At 42.2% G+C, this 16188-nt stretch overlaps 1 protein-coding gene across 1 annotated transcript in view; it reads left to right on the top strand.

Annotated features, from left to right (window-relative positions):
• Nucleotides 1–16188, top strand: part of MAP3K7CL (MAP3K7 C-terminal like) — an 82934-nt gene that overhangs the window by 28343 nt on the left and 38403 nt on the right. Inside the window, exon 3 of the mRNA XM_084646134.1 lies at nt 3555–3663. Coding sequence (XP_084502260.1) covers nt 3555–3663 — 109 coding nt within the window. The remainder of the gene's footprint in view (nt 1–3554; nt 3664–16188) is intronic.

Below are 16188 nucleotides of genomic sequence, written 5' to 3'. Positions count from 1 at the left end.
TTCAATTCCTGTCCAAAATATTTGTAAATAAATCTGTCTTTAGAATGTACTTATAATGAAGACTATACAAGACCCTAACATACTACTAAAATTAATCCATTGTCTCTTTAATATAATAATTCTATCATCTGTTGTTAGACAGTCTGTTATTAGACACTTTACCAAAGCCATTACAAACCTAGCCTAAAACACCAAGCCTCATCCTCATTGTTAGCTTTGATAGTTGCCTCTATCATATAATAGTTTGCATGTGGCCTGTCCAAGTTGGCAATGTCACCCCAAGCTGATTCGAGCCACAGACATTTTTGCTGACTGGAGTCATGCTATCTTTGCCAGTTTGCTGGAATAGACACAGACACTGATTGGGTCATGCTGAAAACATTCCTGTCCTGTGAAGCAAGTCTGTTTGTATTTTAGGTTTGCCAGGACTAATGAATTAAAAATCTTGAACTCTCCAGTTTGCTGCTTAATAATGCCTCTGTCAGAAAGATTTTTTTCCCTCTGAAGCATGACAACATCATAAATCTCGTTGTTGGAAAGGAAAGGAAGGGAGAGTGGAATTGCGAAAAAAAAGCGGAAAAGGGTGGTCTTGTGGGACAGCAAAGCCTATGGGAAGTGCAGGTAGCAGCATGTTGCCTTAACAGCTGTCTCAGCTTCTCAGACTCTGTCAGTTTGTTGCGATGTAGCAGGTGCAGCCTTTTCTTTTATTGAATCTTTACTCCATAAAGGCAACGACAAGCCAAGGCAGTGGCTGGCCCTGGATTATACAAGTGCAGACTCTCCACTAAGTGAGGTAAGGCAACAGGTGTGAAAACTGAACTAAACTGATAGAGCTGTAACACACTTAATCTGAGTTCTGCTACAGATTTTTATAAAGAAACAACAGCCTGTTCCATAGACAGTCCTCATGAATATGGAACTGCTTTCTGGGATCCTTTTAAACACCTCATTATACTCAAAGTTGCCCACTCCCATATCCTTCTATCTACAGAATGATCATCCTTTTTTTTTGTGTGAGGAAAATAAGTGGGAAGTTTGTACGCAGTTGATCTGTTTCATTTCCCTCAGCCGAGGGGACGTGCATCATCCTATTTACAAACAGAGAACTGAAATGAGAGTTTCCCTGCCTTCTTGTTTTCTTTATTTTCTTTTTGATGATGGAGACCATTGAGGAGTCTGCTGAAGATCTGGTGAAGAAATAATCTTTAATTCATAAAACGAGATAACTGGCTCATGTACAGTGTGTATATAGATAGGATTTTCTTTTCGTAAATTAGAACAAAATGAAAAAGTCTCTTGTGTAATATTAAAAACATTAGTTATTGAAGGGAGTATTTATTTTTGCCCTCAGATCGGTGGCTAAATACTGGTAATTTGTAAACATTGTAGACCACACAGTGTGTGAATGGGGCAAGACCACTGATTTACTTCAGACAATGCTCAGTTATGGTAAGCTTAAGGATTCCAACAAAAGACATCCTATCATATTTGTTGTTAAAATGGTATTAACTTCCATGAATGTTTTTTCTCATTTCTTAGTCTGTGATATTAAACATGAAGCATCTTATTGTGTAGAAAACCTGTCTGATGATGGTTAACAGATGTGGTGCATGTGTGATACAATATGTAATTATGAACAGTCTTGTTTTCAAAGCTGTGCGAATTTGTCTCTCTCTTTTGTTCTAGGTTTGTTTGAGAGTGGTGGGGGGGGTATGTTATGATAAATAATTTTGGTTTTGCAATTGTTCTTTTTTTAAAAAACAACAACAACAAAAAACCATGCAAGGTCTCAAATACTTTTCACAAAGAGACCATGGAAGAGGGCAATCATTACTCTAGAAAAAGTTACTACATAAACAGACCCCCCCAGACATTTTGTCTGTTTAAATGACTTTTGTGGTCTCTCTTCCAATTGATGCTGGTTGGGTGTGTGTGTGCTCTTTTGATTAGTAATAATAGGGGAAGATGTGGTTATTCATGAGAATCCTCCAAATATTAATATGAAAAGAGGCTGCCAGCTCCAAAATAAGGACTTTAGAATAATTGTTCTTTTTTTAAAAGAAAATCTAAGCACTGTAAAACATCCACTATTTGATCAGAGTTCACGTCAATGGATTATTGTGTAACATTGCCATAGAGTAACAGTATCCCTCTGCCGGCTAAATGCTCAGACAGACAAAACAAATAAAAAATAAATGTTGAAGTCAGTGGGCCAAACTTATGCTTGGTGCTACTCTACTGCCTGCGAAGGATTAATGCTAGGGATGAATTTGCCTCGTTTTGTGCATCATCAAGCAAGACCTTTATCTTGTAATGATGTTCTCTTGTACTGATTTTATGTGATGCGCTAATAATTAAACATAACATCAAATGGGGTAATGCAATTTTAGTGCAGAAAAATGAACATTGCTTTCTCAAGTGTAACAGAAAAGCTGCAATGTGATTGGCTAAGAGAACTGTTGTTTCCCTTTCCATCAATTAAACCCCACATTGTCTACAGAAGTATAGCACAGCTTTTAGCAATTTTGCTATAGTTTACTGAATAATTTGATTTCCAATTTTCTATGCATGTTTTACACTTGTGTTTATTTTTTTAAATGTTATTCTTGTAGTAATCCGCCAAGGTTATATAGGTGCAATGCACTGCTGGGTAATGTTTGAAGTTTGCTTAGTTCTCTTACCTCCTCCTTCCCCCCCCCCCCCCCCATGCTACAATGATTTGTGCCTGGGCAGATCTTTCACCATGTAAGATCCATTAACTTCATTTAGGCTCCATACAAAGACTTGGCTCATTGCAGGATTGGGGTCTTAGTGTATAGTTTGTGAATGTAATTACAGCAGCTTTATATGATATATATGAGTTTAAGTTGGACTTCAAATATTTAATAGACTCTGGGAAAAAAACTTTTACTGGAAAGTCTAAATATACATAATGTAACTATAAGTGTCATAAGCCTAGACATGCTTTAAGCTTATCCTGTCTAAGTTGATAGCAACTGAAGACCTTAATATTTGATGGCTGTTTGGTGTTCTATGTGAAATGAATTGGGAGTTTTGGGCTGTTTCATAGTGAAGAGGGATCCACCCCATTAAAACCGCCATTTGGAGTTGGCAGACTCAGAAGAAAGGCCACAGGCTGAATTAGACCCTGATCCTGCAACTGACTTCCTCTAGGCAGACCCTTAACATCTGCAAGGAATCCCACTGAAGGGTCAGTACCAAGCTTTGGAGAATTAACAATCTTCTGACTCTTAAATGTGTGACTGTCTAGGTCAAGGCTGAAATATGCTGACAGGACAATGTGGGGAAATTTGCTTTGTCATTGCCTTTACCTGGACTGTGGATAAATCAAGGAATTTAGTCTCTATCACTGAATTTCACTTTAAAAAATTTGTAAAAGAAAAATCAAATGTAGCCCTGTGCATGTCACCTTAAATTTGCTTTATTAGAGTAAAAAATGCAAAAAGTGCAGCTATAAATGTGTGCAAATCACTAAGTGAGGATATAATGGCTTCATATGATCTGTAATGTATGCAATATTTATATAATTGCAGCTGGAACACGCAGATAAACGCGTAGGCTCAAGTGCCCACATGATCACCACAGCAAGAGTACCTGCTGATAAGCCAGTCCGAATTGCCTTCAGTCTAAATGACTCCCCAGGTACAGTTCAATTTTATGGAATAAATCAAAATGAAACATTTCTAGATTTTTTATGTTCTTGATAGTATTTATATTACCAAATGAAGTTCAATGTCATGGATGGACTTTTTCCACATATGTGAATGATTAGTTTTCCTGTCTGGTAACTACAATATTGTTAGTGGAAACTAACAGTTGATTAAAATCACTTGTCCAACAGCCTAGATACTGTAAAACTAAGATTTATTTCAAGATAATGTGTAATAAACACAAAACTGTGACTGAATTACTAATATATTTGCATATAAACTGAAAAAGTGTGCTAAAACTCCTAGGCAACATTTTTAAAATTTTGTTATTTTATTTTGATGGGGGGGGCAAAGCTGGCATCTAAGCAAAGGACAGAACAAAAATACACTTTCCATAGGCAGAAAGGTTGAAAAATACCAACAGAGTGCCCAGCTTGAGGAAAGGATTCAGGAAACAGGCACTCAGTTCCCCAATAAAGTAGTACAAATTCCATTACCGTTTGTCCTGTAAGCTAATGTTGACTGAGCGTTAACGTCCCCAACGTAACCTGTGCATATGTGAACCCTTGGATTAGGTTCACATTATTGACTGTACCTTAATTTTTGAAAATGCCCAGAGAGCTATTGATAGTCACTTTCTGAAAGTCAGAATGAAATAAAGTAAACCAGCAACAGTGACGCAAATGGCAGCATCACAAAGAAGGAAGCTAGCTCTGCTGCCAGTACTAGGGGAGAGCCTGGAGGCAAGGCAGAGGTGTATACAGAGCCTGAAACGCACAGGGTTTCAGTTATCGTTACTTGTGAACCCACTTCCCATGCATGTTTGTAGATTACCCATGCTACAGTACTATCTGTCTCCCTTTCACGATATGGATGGTGTAGCTCAGCTTCTGCTCTCAGAAGTCACAGATCTTTTCAGGTAAGTTATTCTATTCTGTGCATTCTTACACAAGAGAGTAATATATATATATTCACACAGCATTCAGGAAACGGAGCATTAGTATTCCTACAACAGCCTTAACTCTGCTCAGCGATTTTGTTTTTCATTCTTTGTATTCTTATTTTCTCTGTAGACTCTTTAGTGTCAAACTGCTTTTGTGTATGCTTTTACACACAGGACCACATTCAGACCTGGTATAAGTAGATATAAGACCACAGACTTAAGTGGAATGGCATCCACTTATGCCGCATTTGAATTGTATCACGGAGCAGAGTATAGGCTGTTATAGGAATAATAATGCTCTGTTTCCTGAATGCTGTGTGAATACAATCTCAACTTCAATGTTACATTCATGAAATTTTTGTCATCTTTCTTTTTTCTTTCATAATATTTTAAAAAATATATTAAAATAATCTTCCTGTATTTATTACTACTTAATATTACAGTAGCCCACAAAGCCCAATCCACATCACAGCCCTGAAGGGACGTATAATTATGAATGGTAACATAGTTCATATACTAAAAACTTTATGAAGAGAAGTGACATATAAAAGTTGGGAGAAGAAGGATACAATCGGGGGGGGGGGTACATGCTTATATATGCCTTATTTTGTAAATTATAATTACCGGTATATTATAATATATAAAGAAAGTACCAACTATCCCCATCTGCCCATTAAGCTATCTTTAACAATCTGATTTCTTGTAAGCATCACTGCAAAGGTAGGTCCTGAAGAGAGAGATTTTAAGGAGGGGAGGGGAGTGTACTTATGAATCATGGAAGAATCAGTTGCTTGTATGAGGAGCTGAAAATTAGGCAAAGAAGGCTTGTACAATGGGCAGAGCAGAGGAGATAGAAGGGCAATGTGATAAGGGATAAGAGAAGGCAGTAGCGAGGGACAAGGTTGTGAAGGGCATGGAAGGTCAAAATTCAGTAATGTCACAAGTTGTTCCCTTCTCTCACCCTGTCTCCTCTGGCCTGCCAATAATTCCAGCCTCTCTGTTAAAATTTGTAGGAAGGTTCAGAACTATGGAAAGGTGATCATTCTCTATTAAATTCTATGGGACTTCCTCATTGCCCATATTATCTGGCTCTCAGCATACATGTGTTATTGCAGCAAGTGATCCAGACCGTCTGTGAAGATAGGAGAGAGTAAATAGAAACCAGTAGATTAAGGACAATATTTCACACTGAATTGCAACCCCCCTGGGCTACTCAGAGGTATAAATCGGCATCGTATTTGACCACATCAGGAGAATTCAGCACCTGATGTTAATGGAAAGCCTTAATGGAGATATCAATGTCAAATGTATTCAAACAAGGCAAAGGAAAAATCACTCCAAGTCTCAGGTTTTACAGAAAGCCACATTGAAATGATCCTAGTTCAATCAAGCAACTGAAATGTCTTTTTTTAAAGACACTGCAAAAAAACACCCAAATAAATCTGCTGATACAATGTGTCTCTATCACCTTTATCCATTTTAAATTCAGAATCTTTTTTCTTCTTTTCACCTTTTTATATTCCTCTTATCCTTTTTTCGTTTGAGGAGAGTTGCTTTTCTCAATTCAGGAAGGAGTTCTGTGTTTCAGCTCTGACAGCATCTTGAGAGATTTAGTATTGTGATGGTATGTAAAAACCTCACCCGGAGCGAGATGGTGAGGGAATTAAACTCATTTAATTTTTCTTCTTAGTTGTTGTCTTATTTGCCAATCATGGTGGCTGGTGTGATACCCCGCAAGGCTGAATTATCCTACCACAATAGTGCAGTGAGGAATTTACAACATAACCAGATATAAAAGGGGAAAAGGAGTGTTTTTCTCCTGGATGATGATTATCTCACTGGTTAAAACTGCAACAAAGTACTGGGTCTGAAAACAAAGACTGTTAACAACTCAAGAAAAGGAAGTTATTTAGTGTTATTGATCTACAAGAAGGGATATGGCTTATGTTATCCATACCAAAAATTGTTTTACTATGTTCAAAGGTTGGCTCTTTTAGTGTCTGACAATGACCACAAAAACAATTAAAACCGGGCCAGTCTTGTGCTGTATTTTTATTGTGATTGTGGGGTGACCAGGTCCTTAAAAGTCTTGAGGGCAGTCTGACCAACTGCTAACAGTGATGCTATATAAAAATACAATTTTATTGTATATCACTTAATCCTGTATATATAGGTATCTATATTTGACACTTTTACTCAAGTTCATTAAGCTGGCACTAGACATAAATTCTCTCAGGGCTTGTCAGAGTTGTAGCAGTTTAGCTTAAGGTGTGATTTAAAACATTGAATTAAATCAGCACAGAAGGCTGAGTGGACAAGCTTATTTCAATTTTGCTTAAATTGATGTCGGAATAGATTTAAATTAAACCAAATAAACTGCCCTTAAGCCAAAATAAGGGCACATCAACATTTAAAACAATACAGCGGCACAACTGCACTGATGCAACTACGCAACTATAGCGCTTTAATGAAGACACTCTATGCTGATGGGAGAGAGCTATCCCATCAATTTAGTTACTCCACCTCCCTGAGAGGTGGTAGCTATGTTGGCAGGAGCTTTCCTGCTGACATAGCACTGTCTAAAAGGCGGGGATGTTAGGTCGGCCTAACTATGTTGCTCAGGGGTGTGGATTTTTCATGTTAGACCGATATAGGTCTGTAGTGTAGACCAGACCCAAGAGTGTCTACACAGGTCTTTGCACCAGTTTAACTAAACCAATTTAATTAAACTAACTAAAGTTTGTGTATAGACAAGGTCTCAATCAAAACCAGAATGAGAGTCCAAGGTTAATCTTGGTTTTTTTTAGGTGTTAGGGCTAAGTGGTTAGAAGTAGGGGCTTTATCCTAATAGGACATGATGGGCATGCCTGTCATTTGTAGGTGTACCTTATCTCGTTTTGTAGGTAAAATACACAGCTTCACATGCCTAAGGAGAGTTTGAATCCAGCTATAAAATACTGGCAGTGGAATTGGGTGTTACCTAATTGTTGAATACATGCATTTTTTTCTAATTGTCAGTCATTTATTTCACTTGAAGTCAGTCTGCTGCTAATAACCACCTCCCCTTAAAATTTACTGGTAAAAATGTATGTGCTTTCTTTTAATGACATTGTTGGGGGAGGGGAATAATACAATATTTGGATGTACATGAAATTACTTCTTTTGACAACTTTCTTTACATCCCCAACCATTTTAATCCAGTCCTCCTAATGTGGTCATGGGGATCCCTTGCTTTTTGTTTTATGTGGCCACATAAACCAATAACTGTGTTTTACAGTAGATGCTTCCTCAGCAGCTCCTTCAAATCCCTCCTCCATCTCACTTTTATCATAATGCCTGCAGCTGAAAATGGATAGGTAAAGGACCAGTGGGGATTGCTAATATATAAAATATATGCCCAAAGTTTACAAAAAAGGGTACCTAAAAGTTAGGCTTGAAAACCACACTTAGGGTTATCTACACTTAAAACTCTATAGCCCCACAACCACAGCTGTTACAGCTGTGCCACTGTAGAGCTTCAGTGTGGACACCCAAGAGGTGGTAGCTAGGTCAATGGAAGAATTTTTCTGTTGAGCTAGTGCTGTCTACATGGGGAATTAGATCAACTTAACTATGCTGCTCAGGGGTATGCATTTTTCACAGCGTTGACCAACAAAGTTAAACCTAATTTTCTAGTGTAGATCACGCCTTACGCTCAACGGAAGTGGCCTGGTTTTTCAGAGATAATGAGCATCTTTAGCACCCAATTAGTTCAGTGACAACTGTGGTGCTCTATCCCTCTGAAAATCAGGACTCCCTTATCTTGGGGCCTAGGTACGGATCTATGAGCCTAATCATGGGCTCTCATACTTAAAAATGTTGGCCTATACCTTAAAATAATTTGGAACCATCAAGTTGTGCAATCAGCTAGTTTAACCATGTAAAATCATAGTAAATGGCTCCTGCACTATGCTTTTCATCCCTTGGTTTTAAAGTGCATTGTAATCTTATTTTCACAGTGTTATTATTATTATTTATTTGTATTGTGGTAGCACCTAGGAGCCATAGTCATTGACAGGACCCCTTTGTGGTAGGCGCTGTACAAACACAGAACAAAAAGACAGTCCCTGCCCTAAAGAGCTTATAACTGAAGAATGAGACAACAGACTACGTGTGGATACAGCAAATAGGAAGGAATAAGGAAAGAATAACACAATACTGATTATTATTTGTACCCTCACCTCTGTCCTTCCTAGTGTTTACCATGCTCACTTGTTGAGTTTTGTCTTAAGTTAGAATATGTCTACACAGCAACTAGACTCTGCATATACGATTACAGCATCCCTGCCCCAAGGAGCTAACAATCTAAAGCAGAAGAGGGCAAACTACTGCCCGCGGGCCACATCCGGCCCACGGGACTGTCCTGCCTGGCCTCTGAGCTCCTGGTCCAGGAGGCTAGCCCCCGGCCCCTTCCCCCCCACCCTCCCGCAAGTATGCCGCCGCACGGGCAGTGCTCTAGGCAGCGGGGCTGCCTGCTCATGTAGGACAGCGCGGCAGTGTGTCTGGCTCCAGCTGGGCGGCGTGGCAGCCAGACATGCTGCTCTGAGCGGCATGGTAAGGGGCCGGGGCCTGGGAGTTGGATAAGAGGCAGGGGTAGACAGGGGGCGGTTGGATGGGGTGGAGGTTGAGGGGTGCAGTCGGGACAGGGAGCAGGGGGTTAGATAAGGAGTGGGGTCCCGGGAGGGGGCGGTCAGGAGACAAGAAGCAGGGGGGGTTGGATAGGGGGTGGAGTTCTGGGGGCGGTTACGGGAGGGGGCGGTCAGGGGACAAGGAGCAGGGAGGGTTGGATGGGTCAGGGGCTTTGAGGGGGGCAGTCAGGGGGTGGAAAGTGGGAGGGGGCAGATAGGGGGCAGAGGCCAGGTTGTTTGGGGAGGCACAGTCTCCCCTACCCGGCCCTCCATACAGTTTCACGCCCCAATGTGGCCCTCGGGCCAAAAAGTTTGCCCACCCCAATCTAAAGATATATCTACACAGCAAAGAAAAACCCACGGCTGGCCCACTCGGACTTGAGGGGGTCAAGCTGCAGGGGTGTTACATTATTGAGTAGGCCTCTGGGCTCAGGCTGGCGCCTGGGCTTTAGGACCCTATGAGGTGGGAGGGTCCTAGAGCTCCAGTGCCAGGCCGAGCCTGGAAGTCTACACAGCAGTGAAACAGCCCTGAAGCCTGAGCCCCAGGAGCCTGAGTCAGCTGGCACGTGCCAGCTGTGGATTCTTCTTTGCTGTGTAGACATATCCTTAGACTCTTAGCTCCTTGGGGCAGGGGTGCTGTAATCCTGTATGTTTGTACAGTGCCTACCAGAATGGGTCCCTGATCCTAATTGGGAACTTTAGTACAAATAATAAATTCATGATTTTAACATGTGTGGGTTTCAAAGTGCATACATTTTCTATTTAGAGGCTCATATAAAAATAATAATAATAATATCCCTGATTAATCCTTAAAACCATGTTCTGTTATTGGTAGACAGTAATGTCATTTTTCTGAGGATTTCACAGGAATTTATGAGAAAGGCCCTTAAGGGGCATGAGAGTGAGAGTCCCCCACGGAACATCCTTTAGCTTAGGAGAAAGTATGCTGAGCAGGAAGCTCATGGGTGCTGTTAATATTTTTGTGAAGTCCATAACACTTATTATTAAACAAGCCCCTCATATTCCTATCCTCAGGGCAGGCAATCATTTTCCCCCTATCCTTTTACAAGTAAGGTAACTGAGAGGCTGCACAAGGTCATTTCAGGCATAACTGGGAATAGAACCCACGGCTCTCATATGATAGAGCCAAGACTCATTCATTTAGCCACAGTGCCTTTTAGCAAGCAGTGTCTGTACTTGTCTGCCTGTAAACACTGCTCTGGCCTCTAGAGACTGCCCTCTCAGAGCCAGGATTAGAAACCAGGAATCCTGAGACATAACATTCCACTGCTGTCTTACAAATAGTTGTGTAGCGCACTGGCAAAGTGTGTGTTGTATCCTTCTTTAAAGGCTGATCCACATACAGGAAAGATGTCTGCTTATGTCACCTATATGTGGATCAGCCCTTAAAGAAAGATACAACACACACTTTGCCAGTGTGCTGCGCAACTATTTGTAAGACAGCAGTGGAACGTTGTGTATTCTACTCCCAGACAATGGTAAAAAGACTGCCATCAACTTTAGTGGGAGTTGGACTGGGAACTTAAACTGCGATTTTCAAAGGAATCTAATGGAGTTAGGCTTCAATTGAAATTCACTAGGAGTTGGGTGCCTAGCTCCCTTTAGGCTCCTTTGAAAATCCCAGTCTTAAACTGGGTCAGTGGGTGGGGGGTGGTGCTGGTTTTTTTTATCTTGCTTTAGTCTATAAGTATGTGTATGAATTTCTGAATTCAAGAAAATTCCTGCCACTTAAATTCTTAGTTTATCTAGTGTATAACAGCACAAAGAAATTGATTTAAAGATGTTTTAAACTAATGTGACTAAAAAAAACCCTTGCAGCTGTTGAGTAGATGCTAAGGCAGGCCCATTATAAAATGTACTATGGTATGCTATAATGGTTAAGATACCAATAAGTTCTATTTTTAGTACCATTGACTCAGTCACTTTGTGTTCAGAAAATAAGCAGTGAACATCTGCTTATTGAAAGGATTTCCTCTGAAATTATTTCTTTTTAAAGTTCATCCTTTTAAAATTTATTTAGGGAATTTGTTTTATTTTTTTATTTGCTGCTTCTATTGACTACACTGCAGTTCGTAGTGTAACATTTCTAATCATTTGAAACAGTCAAAAATTCAAAAAGAAGATATATTTAAAATCTTGTGCACGTGAAAAATAACAGCAATTCCTGCTTTACATGTTCTTGATTTCTTTTGAAAATTAAAATCATGAGGGGTGTTTCTTACTGCTACTGGTACAGTATGTTGTACTGCTGGAATTGTCAAATGTCAGTTTAACTGCTCTCCACAACTCTGATCCAATATTGCTGTCAAAATGTTTTACAACTACTAGTCCAAATGTTGTAGAGCAGTTGTACTACTGGTCTGGCTGAGTCATATTTCTTCTTTCAGTTTGGCTATGCAGCATGATTTGTCTTTCTTCTTTTAGAATATTTGTCTATTTTTAAAATTTGCACAAAAAGGCAACAGCAACTTAAACGTAAACACTGGCACATTGATGTGAAGTAACTTTATGCAATTAAAAAATTTAAATGTCTTGCAGGAGAAACCTTGTGGGTAGGTGGTGGGAAGATGTTTTTAATAATACTGCAAACTGAGCCTCAGAATATTAATACTAGATTTTGGTATCTATGGACTCTCTATTTGTTTTACTTGTGTTGTTGCCCTCTTCTCCACTTCATTTTTCCTTGGTATAGCCCTCACTTTTGTTTGTTTGTTTGCACCATGTCCAGTGTGCAATACAGTATGATTCATGGCAAGGCCAGCTCATTGCCCTGGACACCAACTCTATATTAGTTAAAGCAAGGCTTTGACTGTATATTAGCCAATATATACTCTGTATACTTGGCCTGGAACAAGGTTGTTTATTTTCCCTATTCCCCGCCACAGTCACTGCACTCCATGACCACTGATAGTACGATACAGAGGTGCAGAATATCTGGCAAGATACTCTGTGTGAGCAGACCTCTGCATCTCCACAAAGCCCTATTGATTCAGTGAGGCTGTGTGGGCACACAGAGGTCTGACAGCAAAAAGCAGCTTACAAGATCCTGCCTCAGCAGTTTTCTACTGCGTAAACAACCGTGGTTTAATTGTGACATTGCATACAACAGACTCTGAAAGCTAGCTAATAATAAAGATCTGTAACCTGCAGCAAGATACAGAAACAACAGTGAAATCCAATGCAAAACTGTTCGTGTGACAGTGACTATGAGTAATTAATATTCCCACAGGAGTATGATTCACATTTCTATTCTCAGTCCAGTTCCTAGTGAGCACCACAAAATGGGCATGACTGGCACTCAGTCACACCTGGTTGGCAGCCTATGTTAAAGAGCCCTTGATTTGAATGAGCATAATGAATAAATTAACTTCATCCCTGCAGGTGGATCCTTCCAGGTCAGAGTAAAGACACATAAGTAATGTGATATGGAGAAGCTTGCACTGCTGCTGTCTGTGCTGTATCATTCCTCTCTAGCTACACAAAGAATCTGTGGTGTGTTCCATGGGCATTACACTTACTACAGGGGGGAAACTGTTTCTCATATTGTTATTTTAGCCCTAGTAAACCACAGCAGAAAAGTCATTTTCAAGACTGTTTAGAAGTCATACTTACAATTGGGCCCAACCCTGCAATGTTCTGAGTACCCCCTAGCAGGTGATGAACTCTCTTTAGGATATGTCTAAACTGGCAGAGTTACATCACCGGCAGTTACATCACCGCTCAGAGAGCGCTGAAGGGAAACCGCTGTTGTGTGTTCACACTATCAGCTGCCTGCGCAATAGCTTGTTCACACTTGTGGCACTTTCAGCGGTATTTGGAGCGATGCATTCTGGGCAGCTATCCCACACAGCATCTTTTCCTTTTCTGCCGCTAAGAGCTTCGTGAAAAGGCGAAGGGGGTCGCAGGGCATCCTGGGTCCTGTCCCAGTGCCCCGTGATGCCTTGCTTCGCATCCCAGCAATCCCTGTGCTTCCGTCCTCATTTGATGCCATGTTTTAATGGTTTGTATACTGCACGCTCTGCCTCTTTGGTCTTCAGGAATGGATCCCGCACTGTTGACCAATATGCCTCTCGCTCTCACTAACACGTCACGAGTGGCAGTGGAGTTATTCCTTAAACTACAAAGGCAAGAGGAGTTTGAGATTGATCTCGCCACATGTAGTAGCTATGACACGAGATTTCTTGTGGCATTCACGGAGGTGCTCACCACAGTGGAACGCCGCTTTTGGGCTCAGGAAACAAGTATTGAGTTGTGGGATCATATCATCATCTACATCTGGGATGATGAGCAGTGGCTGCAGAAATTTCGCATGAGGAAAGCCACATTTATGGGACTGTGTGATGAGCTTGCCCCAGCTCTGTGGCGCAAGGACACGAGAATGAGAGCTGCCCTGTCACTGAAGAAGCACGTGGCGATTGCACTGTGGAAGCTGGCTACTCCAGACTGCCACCGATCGGTCGCTAACCAGTTCAGAGTGGGAAAGTCAACCATTGGACTCGTGTTGATGGAAGTGTGCAGAGCCATTAATCGCATCCTGCTGTGAAAGACCGCGACTCTGAGCAATGTGCATGATATTGTAGATGACTTTGCACAAATGGGCTTCCCTAACTGCAGAGGGGCGATAGATGGCATGCATATTCCAATTCTGGCACCAGACCACCTAGCCACTGAGTACATTAATTGGAAGGGGTATTTCTCTATAGTTCTCCAGGCATTTGTGGCTCACCGTGGGCATTAACACAGGCTGGTCTGGAAAGGTGCATGACACACACATCTTTTGGAACACTGGCCTGTTCAGGAAGCTGCAAGCAGGGACTTTCTTCCCGGACCAGAAGATCACCTTAGGGGAAGTTGAAATGTCCATTGTGATCCTGGGAGAACCTCCCTACCCTTAATGCCGTGGCTTATGAAGCCATACATGGGGAACCTTGACAGCAGCAAGGAGCAGCTCAACAACAGGCTGAGCAAGTGCAGAATGACTGTTGAGCGTGCTTTTGGCCATTTAAAGGCCCGCTAGCTCTGCCTATATGGGAGGCTGGATCTGGCTGATGACACTATTCCTATGCTTATAGCTGCATGCTGTACGCTCCATAATATTTGTGAAGGGAAAGGTGAAAGCTTCACTCAGGGCTGGACCACTGAGGCTCAGCGCCTGGAGGCTGAATTTGAACAACCAGGGACAGGGGCCATAAGGATCAGGGATGCCTTGAGGCAGCAATTTGAAGCTGAAAGCCACTAATATTTGTTGCCATGCTCAGGAGTGCAGTGCTTGTAATGCTAGGAGGTGATTGTGATTGGTGCAGACGATGCACTATGAAGGTTTAAGAAAATTGCCTGTTGCTTTGCAGGCTCTCTTTGCTTTCAATTAATGGAATAAAGATTTCTTTCAAACCAAAACAATTCTTTTATTAAAAAACAACAACCGGAGGAGAGAGACAAACAAAAAAACACATCAGCCCTGTGGGGGGTGGAGGATAGGGGAAGGAAGGGTCCCATGAGGAGGTGGGGTCCCAGGGACGTTAAAGATTTGTGTATGTCCAGGTATCATATGCAGCCTTGTCCTTTGGAGTACAGTGCAGCGGGTACTGTACTTCAGGAGGGCTAAACTGCAGAGGGATGGGTGTTGAGTGCAGTGGGTACTGGGAGTCCGCCATGCTGGACTGTGACGGGGGGGAGGGGGGGAGTGGAATGCTGTGGGTACAGACTGGGGCCAGGAGGTTGATAAGAGTGTGGTGGTGTCTAGGGGGCGCATGGGAAAGAGTTTTGTGACAGCGGCTGCAGGGGAGGGCGGGCACGGAGCTGCTTGGTTTGCAGAGCTAGTAGCGCCTGGAGCATGTCCACTTGGCGCTCCATAACGTTTAAGGGCCACTCCGTGGCTTCATTCTGGCGCGCTGCATTCTCCTTTCGGTGCCTCTTCTTGCTGTCCCGCCACTCCTTCAATTCCTGTTTTTCGGCCGCGGAGTGCATCATGACATCACGCAGAAAGTCCTCTTTAGTTCTTCGTGGCCACTTACTAATTCTGCGCAGCAGTTCAGCCAGTGATAACGAAGAGGGAGGCTGGGCTCCCAAGGTCGTATCTGGGAAGCCAAAATGCAACATTTTACAGAAGCAGTATTGTTTGCAACACACAGACCACTGATGTAAAACCACTATTCACATACCTGTCATTAACTGGCTGACCCCAGGAAAGCACACATGAGCCACAAGACCCCCAAAATGGTGAGTAACCGCAGGGGCAGTGGAAATCAGTGTTCCGGGACCATACTTTACACTGGGCATTTGACTTTTGGGGAGAGCCAGCACTATGGGGGGGCCCTATAATCATTCCTGTCCCCACATTTTCCACAGGCTGTGTTCATTATGGAAGATAACTCGCTGTAGAGGGTGAGCAGGGAATCAAGGGAGGGTCTTCTCCAATACTGCGGCTTCCGCCCTGGCCCTTCTGTGGCTCACCTGTTTGCAGCAATGGTTCCTGGCCCCACAGTGATGGCAGAGTGGCATGGGAAAGTTACTCTTAATGGGACAAGAAACAAAGCAGCTCTGCCAAAGAACCTGGGGCAGTGGATTGCCCAGTATCTCCACGAGAGTTTCCTGGAGATCTCTGAGGCAGATTCCTGTGAAGTGAGGGAGTCAATCAACACTCTGTTCCGCTGTTCAGGCTAGACGTGCAGTGGTATGCGCATCATGCAGACCCAAGACTGCTTTCTGCAACCCTCCTGCCCCCAACAACTTGCTTCAGCGATTCCCAAAATCGAAGCCACTTACCAGGGGGCTCCTCTCCTGTTTGTGCTTTGCCAAACTCCAACAGCTGTGACTGGCTAGCCTCCTCCAAGGTAAAGAAGAGCTCCTGACTACATGGCCTTCTGACCTCTGAGTCGTCCTCTGC

Source organism: Lepidochelys olivacea, assembly GCF_965140295.1.
Source record: "Lepidochelys olivacea isolate rLepOli2 genome assembly, chromosome: 1".
NCBI classification, from domain to species: Eukaryota; Metazoa; Chordata; order Testudines; family Cheloniidae; genus Lepidochelys; species Lepidochelys olivacea.
The sequence above is the reverse complement of the archived record's forward strand: the minus strand, read 5'-3'. Positions and strand labels throughout refer to the sequence as shown.